At 51.3% G+C, this 12,233-nt stretch overlaps 1 protein-coding gene across 1 annotated transcript in view; it reads right to left on the bottom strand.

Moving 5' to 3' along the window:
• SPAG1 (sperm associated antigen 1) overlaps nucleotides 1-12,233 on the bottom strand; it is a gene marked incomplete at its 5' end in the record, with an annotated part of 55,535 nt that overhangs the window by 20,160 nt on the left and 23,142 nt on the right. Inside the window, 2 exons of the mRNA XM_080909462.1 lie at nucleotides 6,037-6,136; nucleotides 6,335-6,589. Of these exons, the coding sequence (XP_080765588.1) occupies nucleotides 6,037-6,136; nucleotides 6,335-6,589 (355 nt within the window). The remainder of the gene's footprint in view (nucleotides 1-6,036; nucleotides 6,137-6,334; nucleotides 6,590-12,233) is intronic.

Genomic DNA, 12,233 nt, shown 5'->3' with positions numbered 1-12,233 from the left:
TGACCCCGGACCGCTGAGTGACAAATCTGCCTGGGTCCAGGGAGCCACCGGAGGAAAAAGGTATCGCTGGACCACAAACCGCAAAGTTCACCTGGCCACTGGGAAGGTGAGTCACTCCTTCCTTCACGTGCCTGAATGTCCCTATCCATTACTGGGGAGAGACCTGTTGACCAAACTTAGAGCACACATACATTTTGAAGGGTCAGGAATACGGGTTACAGGACCCCAGGAACAGCCTCTACATATTCTAACCTTAAGTTTAGAAGACGAGTATAAACTTCATGAATCAGAAAAATCGGCAGACACCCCGACCCCAATTCCAGATAACTGGTTAGTAGATTTCCCTAGTGCCTGGGCCGAAACCGGAGGAATGGGGCTAGCGCATCGACAAGCCCCACTGGTTATCTCCTTGAAGGCATCAGCCACTCCGGTCTCAATTAAGCAATACCCCATGCCCCAGGAGGCACGAGAGGGAATTAAGCCTCACATCAGAAGACTCTTGGATCAGGGGATATTAAAGCCCTGTCGGTCTCCATGGAACACCCCTTTGCTCCCCGTAAAGAAGCCGGGGACAGGGGACTACAGGCCAGTCCAGGACCTTAGAGAAATAAACAAGAGAGTAGAAGACATCCACCCAACCGTGCCTAATCCTTATAACCTCCTGAGCGGGCTATCGCCCTCCTATACCTGGTATACTGTGCTGGATCTAAAAGATGCCTTCTTCTGCTTAAGGCTGCACCCTGATAGCCAGCCCCTATTTGCCTTTGAGTGGAAAGACCCAGAGATAGGTATCTCAGGGCAGCTGACCTGGACGAGACTCCCCCAGGGGTTCAAAAATAGCCCCACCTTGTTTGATGAGGCTTTACACCGAGATCTAGCAGATTTCAGGATCCAACACCCCGAATTGATGCTGTTACAGTATGTAGATGACCTCCTGTTGGCAGCAGCCACTCAACAAGAGTGTCTAGGCGGGACTCGCGCCCTATTACAGACCTTAGGAAATCTTGGGTACCGCGCCTCAGCTAAAAAGGCCCAACTGTGCAGAAAGCAGGTTATCTACCTGGGATACCAGATCAAGGGAGGCCAGAGATGGCTAACCGAGGCCAGGAAAAAGACTGTCATGCAGCTTCCCACACCCAAGACTCCTCGGCAGTTGAGAGAGTTTCTGGGGACTGCCGGCTTCTGTCGCTTGTGGATCCCAGGGTTCGCGGAAATGGCTGCTCCCCTATACCCACTCACTAAAACAGGGACCCTGTTCGTCTGGGGATCAGACCAACAAAGGGCTTTTCAAGAGATCAAAAGGGCCCTCCTAACAGCCCCTGCCCTAGGGCTGCCAGACCTAGCTAAACCCTTTGACCTGTTCGTTGATGAAAAACAGGGTCATGCTAAAGGGGTACTGACTCAGTCCTTGGGACCTTGGCGCCGCCCCGTGGCCTATCTCTCAAAGAAACTTGATCCAGTTGCTGCAGGGTGGCCCCCGTGTCTCAGGATGATAGCAGCCATTGCCGTCTTAACCAAAGACGCTAGAAAATTGACTCTGGGACAGCCCCTGACCATACGAGCACCACATGCAGTAGAAGCCCTGATCAAACAACCACCTGATCGATGGCTCTCGAACGCTCGCATGACCCACTACCAGGCCTTACTCTTAGACGCAGAACGGGTCCAGTTCGGGCCCATAGTGGCCCTGAACCCCGCAACCCTGCTTCCATTACCAGAGGCTGCCGAAGGACATGACTGTCTTGAGATTCTTGCAGAAACACACGGAACTAGACCTGATCTAACAGACCAGCCTCTGCCAGATGCTGATGTGACCTGGTTCACGGACGGAAGCAGCTTCCTCAAGGACGGAGAACGTAAAGCAGGGGCAGCAGTGACCTCTGAGGACGGGGTGGTTTGGGCAGAGGCCCTGCCTGCAGGGACATCCGCCCAGCGAGCTGAGCTAATCGCTCTCACCCAAGCCCTCCGGATGGCAGAAGGTAAAAAGCTTAATGTCTACACAGACAGCCGATATGCTTTTGCTACTGCCCACATTCATGGAGAAATCTACCGAAGAAGAGGGCTGCTAACCTCGGAGGGAAAGGAAGTCAAAAACAAGACTGAGATCCTGGCCCTGCTAAAGGCCCTGTTCCTACCACAAAAGCTCAGCATCATGCATTGTCCTGGGCATCAAAAAGGGGATGCTCCCCAAGCCCGGGGCAATCGTCTGGCTGACGAGACGGCAAGGCAGGTAGCCTTAGAAACCCCCACAGCCATCCTCCCAGTGGTACAGCCCGACAGCCCCCGGAGATACTCAGAAGAAGACCAGAAACTCTTGACCAAAATGGGGGCCCTTTATGACCCTGCCACTCAGAAATGGACCTGGAAAGGGAAGACTGTCACGCCAATGGCTTATACCAGAGAAATGTTAAACTATTTACATAAATTGACCCATCTCAGTCCACGAAAGATAAAGATCCTGCTAGATCGAGAGGAGCACGACAAGTACTTGCTGGGGAGAGACTCCATCCTACAGGACGTCACAGACAAATGTAAGGCTTGTGCCCAAGTCAACGCAGGGAAAACACCACTCAGCAAAGGAGTGCGGGTCCGAGGGCACCGCCCAGGGACACACTGGGAAATAGACTTTACTGAGGTTAGACCAGGCCTATATGGATACAAGTATTTACTGGTTTTTGTGGACACCTTCTCTGGATGGGTCGAGGCTTTCCCGACCAAGCTTGAGACAGCCAAAGTGGTGACCAAGAAGCTGCTTGAAGAAATCTTCCCCAGATATGGGATGCCACAGGTACTGGGGACTGATAATGGGCCTGCCTTCGTCTCCCAGGTAAGTCAGCTGGTGGCCAAATTGCTGGGGATTGATTGGAAACTTCATTGTGCCTATAGACCCCAGAGTTCAGGGCAGGTAGAGAGAATGAATAGAACCATTAAGGAGACTTTAACCAAATTGACGCTTGCAACTGGCTCTAGAGATTGGGTGCTCCTACTGCCCCTAGCTTTATACCGAGCCCGGAACACTCCAGGAGCCCACGGGCTCACTCCCTTTGAAATCATGTACGGGGCACCGCCCCCGTTCGTAAACTTCTTTAACTCTGACATTTCAAGTTCCACTAATAGTCCCTCTCTCCAAGCTCACTTACAGGCTCTCCAGATTGTACAGAACGAAGTCTGGAGACCTCTAGCGGCGGCCTACAGGGAGCAGCTGGACCAACCAGTGGTACCCCACCAATTCCAGATTGGAGACTCCGTTTGGGTTCGCAGACATCAAACTAAGAATCTAGAACCACGCTGGAAGGGCCCTTACACCGTACTGCTGACCACCCCAACAGCCCTAAAGGTAGACGGGATTGCAGCCTGGGTCCACGCCTCCCACGCCAAGCCGGCACATCTGGACACGGAAACCGGTCCTGAGACATGGAGAGTCCAACGCACTCAAAACCCTCTAAAGATAAGACTTACTCGTGGGCCCCCCTGATTTTCTTCCTTGTTTGGGAAACAGGAGCAATAAGAACGGGCAGCCCACACCAGATTTACAATTTCACATGGGTAGTCAGAAACCAGGCGGGAGACATCATAAACATGAGTTCCTCCACCGGGCCCCAGCCCCATTGGCCAGACCTCGAAGTAGATTTGTGCAAACTAGCCTTAGGGGCCAGCCTTGACTGGGGAACCCCAGACAAATATTGGCCACAAAGCAAACCCGTCGATGCACCTGACCCTAACTTCGACGGGCACTTGGGGGGATGTAATAGTTACACCAAGAGAGCCTCTCTGGCAGATGACACAAGTGGACTCTATGTTTGCCCCGGTCCCCATCGAGACCGCAGCCTAAATCGCAAGTGTGGTTATGCTAATGATTATTATTGTGCAGCTTGGGGCTGTGAAACCACAGGAGATGCCTGGTGGAAACCCACCTCATCCTGGGATTATATAACCCTCCGAAGAAAATACCTCCCCAAGTATTTGCAGAACAAGTTAAAAATTGTTACAGAAGTTCCCAATAAGGCACTGTGTAAAAACGACTGGTGCATCCCCCTGGTGATCGCCTTTACCCCTCAAGGAAAGACTAAAGATTGGACTAGTAGAGGATTTGAATGGGGTCTCCGTTTAAGAGAGTGTACTGGGGGGACCCTAGGGTGTCAAGATCCAGGCCTCACTATGCAAATCCAATTAATAAAGGCACCTGTTACCCGAGCCCAAGCCATCGGACCCAATCTAGTCCTGTCCGACCAGAAGCCCCCCTCTCAACCTGTCCACGTGCCGCCCCTAGTACTATTCCCCAACAATACAGAGGAGCCCACCTCCGTGCACGCCCACCAGACCCCAGAACCTACCTTGTCTCCTGTACTCCCGGGAACAGGTGATAGGTTGCTCAGTCTGGTGCAAGGAGCTTACCTTGCCCTCAATCTTACTGACCCAGCAAAAACCCGGGAATGTTGGCTATGCCTGGTCTCAAGGCCCCCATACTATGAAGGCGTAGCGATACATGGCAACTACACTAACCATACTAGTGCCCCTTCCAATTGTCTAGACACCCCACAACATAGGCTCACTATATCCGAAGTCTCTGGTCAAGGCCTATGTGTCGGTAAGGTTCCTAAAACTCACCAAGCAGTGTGCAATACCACCTCCCCCGTAGTTAAAGGAAACTACTATTTGGCAGCATCTAATGGCGCTTACTGGGCGTGCGATACAGGCTTGACCCCCTGTATCTCAGCTAATGTGCTAAAAGAGACTTCTGATTTTTGTGTCTTGATTGAACTATGGCCAAGGGTCACCTACCACATCCCAGAATTTCTCTACGAGCACTATGAAGGCATAGTTAGACTTAAAAGAGAACCGGTGTCCTTATCTCTAGCCCTGCTACTTGGCGGGTTAACAGTGGGAGGTATAGCGGCAGGAGTAGGGACGGGGGCTTCCGCTCTCGCAGCCACTCACCAGTTCAAACAGCTACAGGTGGCCATGCACACTGATATCAAGGCACTAGAAGAATCTGTTAGTGCGCTTGAAAAATCACTTACTTCTTTGTCCGAGGTGGTTTTGCAAAACAGGAGAGGATTAGACATACTGTTCCTGCAAGAAGGGGGATTATGTGCAGCTCTAAAGGAAGAATGCTGTTTCTATGCAGACCATACCGGACTTGTCCGAGACAGCATGGCTAAACTCAGGGAAAGGCTAAAGCAGAGACAAAAATACTTCGAGTCTGAACAAAGTTGGTTTGAAGGCATTTTTAATAGGTCTCCTTGGCTCACCACTTTAATCTCCTCCATAATGGGACCCTTAATCATATTACTATTGATCCTGCTCTTTGGACCGTGTATTCTCAACCGCTTAGTGCAATTCATAAAAGACAGGCTCTCAGTTATACAGGCTTTAGTCCTAACCCAGCAATATCACAGACTTAAACAGTATGATCCGGAGGTCATAGAATCCACTCCCTGAATAAAAGATTTTATTCAGTATACAGACAGAGGGGGGAATGAAGAAACCCACCAGTTTCTACTAAACAGCAGTAACGCCATTTTGCAAGGCCTGCCAGGCACGCATACAAGAGAAACTAGAGTTCCGGGCAAGGTCAGTTTGGGACAAACAAGTTACAACTAAGCCAAACAAGATATCTGTGGTCAGCCATCTGGCGAGAAAATAGGGAACTAAGACAGCCTGACCTTAAGATAAGAAAAACAAGCCAACACTCAGTGGAAAATTCCGAGAACAGGGTGGGTTGGCCCCTGTTTGAACCTGTCCTCATTTAAATGCACCAATGAGAACCCTGTAACCATGCTTCCCGCTTCTGTAACCACGCTTACCGCTCTCTAGCCCTATAAAAACCCACTGCCCCGACCTGTCGGCGCGCCAGTCTTTCGAGCGACTTGGACGCCCCAGGTACCTGTGTATCTGAATAAAGCCTCTTGCCGTTTGCATCCGAAGCCCGGTCTCGCTGATCCTTGGGAGGGTCTCCCTCGGTCGAAAGACTACCACCTGTAGGGGTCTTTCATGACGACCGACCATCTCTCGACAAAGCTGGCTCAGGTTTACCTGTTACAATCCTGGATGCAGCCCCTGCAGTTCCCTTCTTTGAGGCAGCATGCCGCTCGATTTGAATACAAGATGCTCAGCTCACCCGCGTCAGCAGTTCCTAAAACCGCATTCCATCAGACACGGTTAGAAACCCATCGGCAAAAATCACAGTTCCCCACAAGGACCCGCAGCACGGCAGCCAGACCTGCAGCCTGTCCTGCAGTGCTCCCAGGGAGCTGTCCCCGCACCGGCCACACCAAACCCGCAGGAACGCGGGGGGCCAGCGCCTGTCGCCGTCGCCGCGGCTCCCCCTTACCTGTGGGTTCCAGCAGCGCGATCGCCGCCGAGTACCGCGCGGCCGCCTCCGCGAACTGCCCGCCGCGGAACAGCTCGTTGCCGCGGCTCTTGAGGGCGCCGGGGCCGTCGGCGGCTCGCGGCTCCTCCGGGTGCTGGCGCTCGCCGGTGGGGACGGTCGGCGTCTCCCGCGGGCCCGCCGGGGTGCGAGCCCGCCGCGACCGCCTGCCGCCCTCGCTCCGGACCATCAGCTTCTTCTGGATGTTGCCCATGGCCGCTGTCGGGGAGGGCGCGCGGGAGGTGAGTGCATCCCGGTCCCGCGGTCCTGCCCCGGCGGGCGGGCGCCACCCCGCGGGCGGAGCCCCAGCTCCTCGCCGCTCCGGGTGGGCGTGCCTCTCCGGGTGGGCGTGCCTCTCCGGGTGGGCGTGCCTCTCCGAGTGGGCGTGCCTCTCCGAGTGGGCGTGCCTCTCCGGGTGGGCGTGCCTCTCCGAGTGGGCGTGCCGCTCCGGGTGGGCGTGCCGCTCCGGGTGGGCGTGCCGCTCCGGGTGGGCACGCCTCTCCGAGTGGGCGTGCCTCTCCGGGTGGGCGTGCCTATCCAGGTGGGCGTGCCTCTCCGGGTGGGGGGTGCCTATCCAGGTGGGCGTGCCTCTCCGGGTGGGCGTGCCTCTCCGGGTGGGCGTGCCTCTCCGAGTGGGCGTGCCTATGCGAGTGGGCGTGCCGCTCCGGGTGGGCGCGCCTCTCCGGGTGGGCGTGCCTCTCCGGGTGGGCGTGCCTCTCCGAGTGGGCGTGCCGCTCCGCCCGCCCCCCAGGACCGGTTCCGCAGTCTGTCCGTCCGTCCGCACCGAGGCGGCCCACATTAACCCCTTCACCGCCGGAGAGCAAGCACCTGGGAGCTCGTCTCTCACCCGGCCACACCTGTCCAGGTCGAGCTTGCATTTATTCCCGGGTCAGGAATGAATGAAGTCGCCAGAGCTGGATCCGCGCGAGGGACGACGGTGCCCAAGTTCCGGGCACCGTCTTCCTTACGTGAACCAACAGGGAGAAAGATGTGGAAGATAAAGAAAGCCTTTTCGACTCATTCCAAAGTGAATTCCGCAAAATCCTAAGAGCATGTAAGTTTAGCGAGGCCTTTAAAATAGTAAACTTTCCATTCATAACATCCAACATAGACATGGTGACACATGTCTACAGTCACGGCCCGTGGAGGGCATGACGAGTCCCAGGCCTGCGTGGGCTACATAAGAAGACTCAAAAAAAAAAAAAAAAAAAAAAAAAAAAAAACCTGAATTTTTTTATTCAGACGCCTTAGTCAAACTGAAGATTTTTAAAATTCAAACCTACCTCACAAATTCCCATGTTCCCAAGTGTTGCTTTTAACAGTTTCTAAGGTGGCTTTTCCTGGCTATGTCGTCCGTCCTCTCAGAAACCGAAAGGTCTGAGAGAGCAGATGGAACCACGCTATCTCCCGAAGACCCCTGGTGACCACCCGGCCAGAGGCGACCAGCCTAAGAACCGCCAAGACAGCGATGATGTTTGTAAAGGCAGCGGCTCCCCCACACACTCTTTTTATTCCCTCCCTCTTTTTTGCCAGATTCTCATAAGTAGCCCTGCCTGCCTGTACTCATGACGGCGCTCCTGCCTCAGCCTTCTGAGTGTTAGAGATCACAGGAGTGAGCCACTGTACTCAAATGCAAGGTTCGTAAAACATCGAATTTGAATCACTGGCCAAAAGAGGCGGATTCTTGTAACGGTGGAAAAGATTTTTGATAATAAAAATAATTGTGGAGACGGAGGGGTGTCTAGGGTAACAGAAGACTGGGAGGATGCCTTGGAAACCAAGAGCATCTGGGGGAGGGGGGTCCAGCAATAAGGATCATTAGGAGGCGTGGCCAGCAGCCATGACCAAGAGGGATGTCTCTAAAGAATTTAAGTGTAGAGGCAGGAGACGTGGCTCAGAGGTTATGCACGTGGTATAGTTACATCCGTGTGAACAAGACACTTGTGTACAGAAAAGAAAAAATGGTAGCTCAACGTTAGAAAGTCAATCAGTCTCAAATAAAGTGGTGCACACCTGTAACTCCGGCACCCAGAAGGAGGGGGTTGGGAGACCTCAAGTCCCAGGCCAGCTGGGTCTACAAGACCTGTCAAAAGTAAGGCAAATAAAAAGCTACATTGTATGTTTGCATTGGTATGAAACAAAAAAATATGCAAAACCATAAAAACTAGTGACTGGAGGTGGGAGGATGACGGAGATCCTGCTGGGGGATGAGCCGGCTTTGAGGGTGACAGAAACGCCCACGAGTTGGCCAAAGTCAAGCAGCGAGTAGGACTGGTTGTTTCTTAAACCAAAAGCCCTTCTTTCTAAATAAAGACAGATACACAAACCGGCGAGGAATGGTCAAATAATGTGAGAGACTGTGTGTGTCTGTGTGTGCTGTGTGTCTCTGTGTTTGTGTGTGGGGGTGTATTGTGTCTCTGTATGTGTCTGTGTCAATATGGTATCTATATGACTGTATGTATGTGGGTGTGTGTATTGTGTCTTTATGGGTGTGTGTCTGTGGGTGTGTCAAAGCCAGAGCCTCATTTATTCTAGGCAAACACTTTTATCACTGAGGCAGGATGGCCGTCCTATATGACTAAATAGATTCCTAGGATGTTTCTCTCTGATGGTTCCTGTGGAAAGAAAGCATCCCGGATTCAATGCCACCCCACCCCCACTCCACCCACTCCGGCTTCACTTCCTCAGAGAGTGCAGCTTCCAGAACAGCCAGACTACATAGAGACCCTAGAAAGAAAGGAGAAAGAGAAGTGAGGAGAGACAGAGAGGGAGAGGGGGAGAGAAATGGATGGAGGGAGAGAGAGGGAGAGAGGGAGAGGGAGGGAGGGAGAGGGAGAGAAATGGAGGGAGGGAGAGAGAGGGAGAAAGAGAGAGGGAGGGAGGGAGAGGGAGGGAGAGGGAGGGATGGAGTGAGGGAGGGAGATGGAGGAGGAGAGAGGGAGGGGGAGAGAGAAGGAGGGAGAGGGAGGGAGAGAATCTCTGACTTATTCTGTGCCTTTCCCACGATCATGTATAAGTTAGAAGATATTTAAACATGTTATAGTAAAAAAAAATGTGTATCAATATTTTAAAAAACACCTTAACTCACAGCAAAGAGCACTTCCTTCCTCTATAAATCTTGGTCACTTCGATAGAAAAAAACCTTTAACTTTCATAAGAATAAATGATTATACTAGTAACGGTCCTAGTATTGTCTATTAATATGCTTGTGCATTCTGTGACTTTTGTGACCCGTTCATTTCGAAAACTCATTAACCCTGTGCTGTCCTAGTTTGGAGGTCCCCTTCGGTGGCTCATGTGCTGTCTAACAGAAATGTGTGGTGTGCCGTAAAACAGCTCAGCTGTAGCTTGGTCTTTACGATTTTGCACATTGTTGCAACTCTTAGAAATCTCTACTTTATACCTCCAAATCCAGTAGAATTTTAGGGCAAAGGAAAAGAAATATTTGTTATTTTTCTGTTTGTGAGCGACTTCAACTTTCTTATATTTGACTCTAAATGACAACGGCACTATGAGAAGCTAGATGTGCACTTCTGTGTTTGGTTTTTGAGATCTGGTTTAAGGAGCCCAAGCTGGCCTTGAACTTGCTATGCAGACAAGGGTGACCTTGAACTTCTGATCTTCTTCCTCCACCTCCCAGGGGCTGGGATTATAGACAAGAGTTACTGTGCCAGGCTCAGACGCTCACTTTGTGATTGCTTTTCAGACTGTAAGTGAAGAGATAAAGTACCAAAGCCACGGCTGAAGCATTAGCAGACATTTCTAACAGTCCTGCGAGGCAAGCGGAGAGACAAACGGATGGGCATGGAGACCACCTCCGACTTTAGACTGTAGCGTAACAGTATTTCCCTAAGAGCTACTTAGATTCCTCGCCTCAAGTCCAAAGTTCAGGAACCTCTTTTTAAATGTTATCAGCTGTGTCGGGTGGCAGAGGCCACCACAAGCCTCCAGTTGTGTTAATTCCTTCTCAGAGTGAACGGACTCCTCGAGAGTTGTGCCTATTCTGGGCTGCCTTGGCTTTAATGGCCGATAAAGGGATCTCTTATTAATGTTTCTGTTTTACTGTCAGGACTCTTTTCTCTCTTCTGGATCTTACGTCACTCAGCCCCTAATCTACAGATAATCTCCGTGAGGGGACCAAGTGTCAGGATCAGAAACGGTTCTCACAGAGCAGAGATCTGGTACCTAACACGCCACAACCATCCTGGCTTGGATCTCTAATCACAGTAGTATAAAGCCATCGGTACAACGCTTGCCTGGCACACATGAGGCCTAGCTTCACACACACACACACACACACACACACACGCCAAACTAGGCTGCTCTGAGAATGTAGCCTGGTCATGTTCAGCATTGTTTAGTGAAACTTCTCTGCCCACAGATCACACCTATCAACCATTTAGAGTACACACCCTGAACTCACGGAGACAGACGGCCACATGCCAACCCTCTGACCCGGAACTGCACCAGTGTGACAACTTCGGCTTTCTAAATGCCCACTGCGTGATCTATAAGTAAGACAGATGGGCAGGGTCGTGAACTGTAGTCCGCACACTCAGAAGTGGGACAGCCAGGAGTTCAAGGCCACCGGCACTGGGTAGCAAGGGCCCTATCTCAAAGCAAGGCAAAACAAGACAAAACAGGTATATGTAATTATAATGTAATTATAGTTGCAGTTTCCTTGGAAAGTAATTAATTCTGTGAAGTACATCACTATTTCAACTGTGTGCTCTCTTCTCATAAACACACAGAGAGAGGCAGGTAAGGAACATACCAGTTTAAAAAAAAAAAAAAAAACAGAACAAAACAAAGAACACTGCTTTCCCCCTGGAAAACCTAAAAGCTATCCACCTTTAAGAAACCCATAACCGTCCTTTAAAAAAGCCATCTTTCAGGGAAGAAAAGTTCCCGGCACCATGACACATCTCTGCAATCCCAAACGTTGGGAGGTGGAAGCAAGCCGGTCCGGGAACTCAGACTCACCACACTGAGAAGTGGGAGGAACACTGGTCATGCCTCACGTCCGTAACCCCAGCCCTCCGGAGCCTAAGGCAGGAGGAGCGCCATCGATCCAGGGCCAGCCTGGGCTACCGAGTAAGAGCCTGTCTCCAAGAGAAGTAAAAACAGAAAAAGGAAAGTCCACCACACTGCATGGGCCGGTGAGGGAGCACACACCTGCTCTCCTTGAAGCCATGTTGAGACACGGGAGGGCAGACATGTAAGCCAGTTCAACACAATGACTCCACGGTTCTGCTGCCCGTACGAGATTGGCCGGTGATTATTTGACATGGGATAAAGACAGTTCAGATGAGTACGGACGATTTGCCACAAATGGTTTAGAAGCTTAGCAAAGCAGGCTAGGTGTGGTGGCCCATACCTCTGATCCCAGACTAGGAAAGAGGCGGAGGCAGAAACGGGCGGACATATTTGAAAGGGAGTTCCAGACCAGCACGGCTGCTTAGTGAGACCTTGTTTTAGGGACAAGAACAACAGAACCAGAATGACTCAGTGCAATCCCCATCAAAATTCCAACTCCATTCCCCAAAGAGTTAGAAAGAGCAAATAACAAGAAACCCAGGGTAGTAAAAACCATTCTCAACAATAGAACTTCTGGGGAAATCACCATCCCTGACCTCAAGCTGTATTACAGATCAATAGTGATAAAACTGAATGGTATTGATACAGAGACAGGCATCAGATAGAGGACTAGTATCCAATATATACAAAGAACTCAGGAAGTTAGACTCTAGAGAATCAAATAATCCTATTAAAATGGGGTACAGAGCTAAACAAAGAATTCTCTACTGAGGAATATCTAATGGCTGAGAAGCACCTAAAGAAATGTTGAACGTCCTTAGTCATG

This window comes from Micromys minutus (assembly GCF_963924665.1).
Source record: "Micromys minutus genome assembly, chromosome: 33".
Taxonomy (NCBI): domain Eukaryota; kingdom Metazoa; phylum Chordata; class Mammalia; order Rodentia; family Muridae; genus Micromys; species Micromys minutus.
The sequence above is the reverse complement of the archived record's forward strand: the minus strand, read 5'-3'. Positions and strand labels throughout refer to the sequence as shown.